The sequence below is a fragment of the Gossypium raimondii genome, chromosome 7, assembly GCF_025698545.1.
Source record: "Gossypium raimondii isolate GPD5lz chromosome 7, ASM2569854v1, whole genome shotgun sequence".
In the NCBI taxonomy this organism is placed as follows: Eukaryota; Viridiplantae; Streptophyta; class Magnoliopsida; order Malvales; family Malvaceae; genus Gossypium; species Gossypium raimondii.
This window is the reverse complement of record NC_068571.1, coordinates 23,345,586-23,353,203: the sequence shown is the minus strand read 5'-3', so window position 1 is coordinate 23,353,203 and position 7,618 is coordinate 23,345,586. Positions and strand designations below refer to the sequence as shown.

The following is a 7,618-nucleotide window of genomic DNA, read 5'->3' as shown; positions in this document are numbered from 1 at the left end:
AGTACCCGTAATTAGACTCTATGTGGGAGAGGCCCAAAAAGCCTTATATAACATAAAGGGGGACAACCCTAGCAGAAATAAAAGGGCAGGAAGTTCACCCCTCTCTGACTCTAAGAAGGATATTATTTTTCTGTTTAAAATAAACTTCTACAACTCTACAAGGGTTCTACCTTCAATGTAACACCCCAAAATCTCTTATATATTTTCGTATGTTTGTGACACAAGTGTATGTCTGCTTCAGTGGTTAAGTGTTCTGGGAAGTGTTTGAGGGGTCCCAAGTTCAAGCCTTAGCTTGGGCAAATTTTGTTTTTAATTGAATAAACCCCTATCTCTAATCAGTAGGCTTATAAATATATGTTGGTAAAATATGTCAGAATGGGCCTGTTGGTCTGGTGGTTAAGTGGAGTGTTAGTGTGAGGGAGATCTTGAGTTCAAATCTTTGCGTGATCAAGGGATTTATTTTTGCTGCTTGTGTCATATGAGTGTTATAGTTTGACCAAAATTCTTAGTATTTGAAGAGTGTGGGGATGTTGTGGCCGATTTTATAAGAAGATAATGAGGGTATTTTCGGTTGTTAAGTGTTCTGGATAATGGAGTGGTTGGAGAATTTTGAAGAGAAGTTTAAAGGGAATGTTTAGAGGTTGTGCCAAATGGGAGTTCATTTTTTCTCAAAAATTTTGGCTTGGCATTTGTCTCCTCTCAAACTTTCTTTTCTTCTGTCGACTACTCTGTGTTCCTTAGTGCCAAATTTGTTTTTGTTTTGTTAGGTGTTTTCTACTACATCTTTCATTTCTTTCAACATTGCTGCCGGTTTGCTACTATCTGGCCCTACTGATTCATTTTCTTTTGCTAATTTTCTCACCTCAGTCTCTCTTTTCCCCAAAAACCTTTACTGAGTCCTTGTTCTTTCTCCGCTCTAACTCTTCGGGTTCTCTCTAAAAAGGGAAAAATTGGCGTTGGTTCTTTTCAGTTCCCTAGGCCGAGTTCTTGACTCCCCTTATTCTCTTTTTTTCGTCGACCTCTCTCTTAATTAGTTACTCATGTTCAACGTGGGCTACTTTTGGTTGGTAAGTCTTTTGGTAAGAGGGGGTTATGCCTCAATTGATTTGGGGAAACTTCATTTGTTTAATTGTGATAAGTTCTTAACCCTCTGTTGTGTTGAATTTTAATTTGACAGCATCAGATCGCATCAAACTTGGTTTACCTGCAGAATCGTAGGCTACATCTTTTTGGAGTAATGAGGGTAAGCAACATAAAATAAAGTTCAATTGTTGTTTTAGTGGTATTAGTTCTAACTGTGATTAATGTTTGACATGGAATTTCCATTTGTTTTAGATGTGTTTATCTCAGGAGTGTTGTGTACCAAAGATCGTTTCAGGTGTGTAAACACAGCACTAAAAATCGATAATCGATGAAAAGTAAAAAAGTGGAACTATCGATGCAACACGGGCGTATGGTCGTCCGTGCGGTAGGTCGTGTGATTGAACACAAGCGTGTGATTGATGAGGCTGGTCGTGTGAGATACACGGGCCATACCTGATTGGGTCGTGTGGGCCCACACGTGTGAACCACACGAGCATGTGAGATTATCGGGCCAGGCTGTGTGATCCACACGATCAAGGCCATTTTTGGGCTGTGTGGGCCACATGAGCGTGTGGGCCCACAAAGGCAAATGTCATGGGCTTGTCGGTCCATTTTACCATTTTATTACTAAGATTGCTCGGGTCGACCGAGTCGACTGTGGACCTACTGTAGGGTCGGTAAGCTTACCTACAGCCCTAATTGACTAAATGACTATTATATCCATGTACGATATATATATTTATGACTGGATATTGAGCATGCTGTAAAACTGTACTAAATGCATGTATGATACTAAGATTTGACATGGCATGATTGTATGATGCATAGCATAGGGATGGGTTTATATTGTTCGGAGGAAGTGCACTGAAAGGCCTCGAGCCTAATTCACTGGTAGTTCAGCTACAAACCACTGTCTAGTGCCGCATTCGGTACTTTTTAGAGTGTAGAGACGAATGGGTTGATTATATCGCCACATGGAGTGTAGGGTTAGACGGAGTTGGAGTGTAGAGGCTGGCTGGGTAGGATTTGATATTGCATATCTGTTACTGTACTGAATATGGATACTATAATGGGCCAAGGCTCAAATGCGAAATGCTACTGTATTGTAATGGGCTAAGGCCCTAACTAAAACTGGAACTGTTACTGAAATGGGCTTAGGCCAAGACTATGATTGCTTTCTGTCTGCTTGTTTATAGGGGGTTTACACACTCATTTTCGTAACTCACTCTTCTAATTTATCCGTATAGGAGACCTCCAGACTTAGGCGGATCGGAGCGACGGAGGACTCTGTGGTGGCCACACGACCTCTTTTTACATTGTTTCATACTTAATTACATTTTTAAAGTTTTATTTGGGGTATTTTACTGTAATAAAGGCCTCTATGATTTTTTTCTTAAAAATTTGGACTTATATTTTTTATGTTCTATATCTGCTAGAGGTAGAACAAATACGTGTTTTAAAAGAAATGCATGTGTTTTAACAAAATACCCACAATGACACAAATTGTTTTTAAAAAGCTATTGCAATGCATAATGTTGTGAAAGCTAATGACTGAATAAGAATCATGATTTTAGAATTAATAAAAGATATTGAGGAATTCTAAACGGAAAATGTTTTAACAAAGCTATGGTTTTCTAACGCACTACCATGCGACATCACCAGATTCAGCGATAACATCCAGGCCGGGTCATGGGTGTTACATTTAGTGGTATCAGAGCTAGGTTGCAAAACTCGACTGTGGATGTGGGTTTTTAAGACGTGATTTTTGAGAACTGATTGCTAAATGGTTTTACTAAACGTGTGGTACACCGAGTCTCTGGAGTCGATCCAGTTAGTTTTCTCAAACTGTTTTTGATAGTATATCCTGAAATTGCTATAGGTAGTAGATACTGAGACTACTATAGATAGACTGTACTGAAAACACTTAAGTTAGTGTATAGTAATACTGTAGTAAAATTAATAGACACTGCGTTGTACGAAAACAAACATTACACTTCTGATACTGTTTTCATAAAATATTTGTTAATAAATGCTGGAACTGTAAACTGATGCATAAAATTGTAAATATAGATTAACACAAATAGGCAATAAGCATAAGAGGTACTCGTAGACGAGGTACAAGAGGCCGTGGTAGAGGCCGTAGAGGTGCTCGAACTGGGTCGTCATTTTCTAGCAACTTGCCTAATTTGGAAACAAGTAAGACATCGACTTCACCCGTAACCAAAATTGGGTCTCATGATTGTGCAGCTGGGGACGACGCACTATCCCAAGCCATGTTAAGGATTCTAGAGTGGGTCACTGGGCCCAATACTGGAGCTGAAGGCCGCAGGTCAGTTACAAAATGACTCTGGTCTAACGAAGCTGAGCTTTTCATCGGTATTGCTGGAGTTTCCCCTAATGTGGCAGAATACTGGATTGAGGCCACAGAGAGGATTATGGACGACTTGGACTGCACCATTGAGAAGAAGTTGAAGGGCGCTATATCGCTGCTGCATGATAAGGCTTATCAGTAGTGGCTCACTTTGAAGGAGGGCACTCAGCCTGATCGTTTGACCTGGGAGTTCTTTAAGACTTCTTTCCAGGGGAAACATGTTGGAGCCAGCTATGTGGATGCCCGTAGGAGAGAGTTCTTGAATCTGACTTAGGGGGACAGATTAATGGCTGAGTATGAGGCCAAGTTTTTACGACTGAGCCACTATGCGCATGGTACGGTGTTGACTGAGTATAAGCTATGTGTTCGCTTCGAGGATGGCCTCAAGGATAATCTGAGGGTTCTGATAGCTCCACAGAGGGAGCGGGATTTTGCTGTACTGGTTGATAAGGTGAAGATCACCAAGGAAGTGAAGCGCACTGAGTGGCAGAACCGTGACAGAGAGAGGTAGGGATAAGAGGGATTCGAGTCCTTCGAGTTCCGTTCAAAGGACTAAGAAAAAGTCGAGAGTTGATGGGTCAATCAGACTTAGGGCTCCCGTTACTGCTACTGGATAGCACTTGTGTACTGATTGTGGTAGACGCCATCAGGGCGAGTGTTAGAATAGAATTGGGGCATGTTTAAGGTGTGGTTCTCTAGAGCATCGTATTAGAGAGTATCCACGGAAGTCCGATTACATGCAAGCTCAGGCAGTGGTATTGCACCACCACCGAGAGCAGTTCAGCAGCCACCGAGAGGCCATTGTCAGGCCAAAGGTGGTAATGGTTTGGGTCGTGGTCAGAGAGCATCGGGCAGAGGTGCTGGACATACTGAGGTGAGGCAGTCGGCTCTAGTTTATACTATACGTCGTCGAGAGGATGGTGATGCTCTAGACGTCATTACATGTACATTCTTTGTTTATAATGTACCTTATACTGCACTGATAGATATAGGATCCACTCACTTCTATATAGCTTGTACAGTATCTGAAAACTTGGGTATACTAGTTGAGAGTAGTACGAGTGAGGTCACTGTACTTAGTCTGCTGGGACAATTAGTAAAGGTAAATAAGTTGTTTAGAGACGTTCCTTTAGAAGTTCAAGGGGCTATTTTTCTGGATGATCTGATGGAACTGCCTTTTGGAGAGTTTGATCTGATACTGGGAATGGACTAGTTGGTCAAAGACCGAGTGAGTTTAGACTGTGCAACAAAAAGTGCTGTACTGAGAACTGAGGAGGATAGCAAGGTAGTCGTAATCGGGGAACGTCGGAACTACTTATTGAATGTGATTTCTGCATTGAGGGCGAAAAAGTTGGTTCGTAAGGGATTTGAAGCGTATCTGACCTACATCAGTGTTTCAGATTCTGAGGTTTCTTCAGTTAAGGATATCAGGACGGTTAAGGACTTTCCAGACATTTTTCTTGAAGAGCTACCTCGGTTACCTCAGAGTCGTGAAGTAGAGTTCGGGATTGAGCTCCGTCTTGGTACAGCTCTAGTGTCAATCGCTCCCTATAGAATGGCACCGAAAGAGCTGGTGGAGCTTAAGGCTCAGATTCAAGAGTTACTTGATCGTGGGTTCATCCACCCTAGTGTTTCTCCATGGGGAGCACCGGTTCTATTTGTGAAAAAGAAGGATGGATCCATGCGTATGTGTATTGATTATCGGCAACTGAACAAGTTTACCATAAAGAATAAGTACCCCTTACCGAGGATAGACGATTTATTTGATCAGTTCTGAGGTGCTTCAGTTTTCTCCAAGATTGACCTTTGATTGGGATATCACCAGTTGAGGGTTAAGGAGACTGATGTGCATAAGATAGCATTTAGGACTCGGTACGATCATTACGAGTTCCTAGTGATGCCATTTGGACTGACGAATACACCAGCAGCTTTTACAGATCTGATGAACCGAGTGTTCTAGCCCTATCTGGATCAGTTCGTGGTGGTATTTATTGACGACATACTAGTGTATTCGAGAACTGAGGGTGAGCACGATGAACACCTCAGATTGATTCTACAGATTCTGTAGAAAATCAACTGTACGCCAAGTTTAGTAAATGTGAGTTCTGGTTACGTGAAGTAAAGTTTTTGGGACATGTCATTTTTGCTGAGGGGATTAGGGTTGATCCTTGGAAGATTGAGGCGGTGTTGGATTGGAAATAGCCTAAGACTGTATTTGAGATTCACAGTTTTCTAGGACTGGCAGGGTATTATAGACGATTTGTAGAGGGTTTTCCACTGATTGCAACACCTTTGACTAAGCTGCTACGTAAGGTGTGCCGTTTAACTGGACTAATGTGTAGTAAGAGAGCTTTGATACTCAAAACTGTATTGACTGAGGCCCTATTTTCATACATCCATAGTCTGGAAAAGAGTTTACTGTTTACAACGACGCATCACATGTCGGTTTAGGATGTGTGTTGATGTAAGAGGGTAAGGTGGTAGCGTACCCGTCTCGTCAGCTTAAGACACATGAGGTGAGCTATCCGACGCATGACTTGGAGTTGGCCGCAATTGTATTAACACTGAAAATCTGGATGCATTACTTGTATGGTGAGAAGTGTATCATTTACACTGATCACAAGAGCCTCAAGTACCTCATTCTTCATTACTCAGAAGCAGCTGAATCTTAGGCAGCGTAGATGGATTGAGCTGTTTAAGGACTACGACTGTACTATTTAACACCACCCTGTTAAGGCTAATGTGGTGGCCAACGCACTGAGTCGTAGAGCTATGATTGACCTAAGGTTGATGTTTGCTCGCCTTAGTTTATTCGATGATGGTAGTCTATTGGCCGAACTTCAAGTTAAACCGACGTGGATAGAGCAGATTAAGGGTAAACAGATAGAGGATGAGTTGTTGGGTCTTCGTTTTCGACAAGTTGAGAGTAGGAATACTGAGGATTTTGGACTAAAGAGCGAAGGGGTGCTCTGTTTCCTTAAAAGAATCTATGTACCGACAGATACTGAATTAAGGCAGTCTATTCTGATAGAGGAGCATAGCAGCCCTTATGCTATGTATCCGAGCATAAATAAGATGTACCATGACCTTCGTGAGTTATACTAGTGGCCAGGTCTTAAGCATATTTGTGGCTAAGTGCCTGACATGCTAGCAGTTTAAGGCTGAACATCAGCTACCTTCGGGATTGCTGCAGCAAGTCAAGATTCTGCTTTAGAAGTGGCAGGTGCAACTATGGATTTCATTAGTGGGTTACCCCTCACACCCACTAAGAAGGATTCTGTATGGGTCATTGTGGATCAATTGACCAAGTCCACCCATTTCATTTCGGTTCATACTGACTATTCTCTGCAGAAACTGGCTAAATTGTATGTGTCTGAAATAGTGAGACGGCATGAGGTACCAGTTTCAACAATATCTGATAGGGATCCTCGTTTCATGTCTCGGTTCTAGAAAAAGCTACATGAAGCTCTGGGTACAAGATTGGACTTCAGTACTGCGTCCCATCCTCAGACTAACAGTTAGTCAAAGTGGGTGATTCAGATACTGGAGGATATGTTGAGAAGTTGTGTGATTGACTTTCGAAGCAGTTGGGAGGATTACCTACGGCTAGCAGAATTTGTTTATAACAACAGCTATCAGTCTAGCATTCAGATGGCACCCTAAAAGGCATTATATGGTCGTAGGTGTCGCACACCTTCATGTTGGACTGAATTGGGCGAGCGGCGTGTTCTGGGCCCTGAACTAGTTTCTAATACCGAGGATAAAGTTAGGTTGATTTGAGACCGATTGAAGGCGACATCAGATAGACAGAAGTCCTATACGGATCTGAAGTGTCGAGAGATTGAGTATTCGGTGGAAGACTTCGTTTTTCTCAAGGTCTCGCCATGGAAGAAGGTACCGAGAGTTGGTCGCAGTGGCAAGTTGAGCCCTAGATTTATTAGACCTTATCGTGTGCTTCAGTGAGTGGGACCAGTTGCTTATGAGTTGGAGTTACCTCCGGAATTGGATCAAATTCATGACGTGTTCCATGTCTCTATGTTGAGGCGCTACTGTTCTGATCCCACGCATATTGTTCCAGTAGAGGAGATTGAGGTTAGACCAGATCTAACTTTCAAGGAGGAGTCGGTTCAGATACTGGATCGTGATGTAAAATTTCTGAGACAA

General features: G+C 42.3%; 1 protein-coding gene across 1 annotated transcript; it reads left to right on the top strand.

Moving 5' to 3' along the window:
- The first annotated feature begins 3,740 nt into the window (after positions 1-3,740).
- Positions 3,741-5,414, top strand: LOC128042515 (uncharacterized). The gene is made up of 5 exons (XM_052633882.1): positions 3,741-3,961; positions 4,095-4,111; positions 4,204-4,556; positions 4,668-5,105; positions 5,280-5,414. The coding sequence occupies exons 1-5, from the start codon at positions 3,741-3,743 to the stop codon at positions 5,412-5,414; spliced, it is 1,164 nt and encodes a 387-aa protein (XP_052489842.1).
- The last annotated feature ends 2,204 nt before the right edge of the window (positions 5,415-7,618 follow it).

What these genes read in the sequence shown, in the direction of transcription:
- LOC128042515 (XM_052633882.1), top strand. Translation starts at nt 3,741, where the DNA reads ATGGCTGAGTATGAGGCCAAGTTTTTACGACTGAGCCACTATGCGCAT. An exon ending in TGCTGGGACAATTAGTAAAG is followed by an intron (nt 4,557 to 4,667) that starts GTAAATAAGTTG and finishes GGAATGGACTAG; the next exon opens with TTGGTCAAAGACCGAGTGAG. An exon ending in TTTCTCCATGGGGAGCACCG is followed by an intron (nt 5,106 to 5,279) that starts GTTCTATTTGTG and finishes GGATATCACCAG; the next exon opens with TTGAGGGTTAAGGAGACTGA.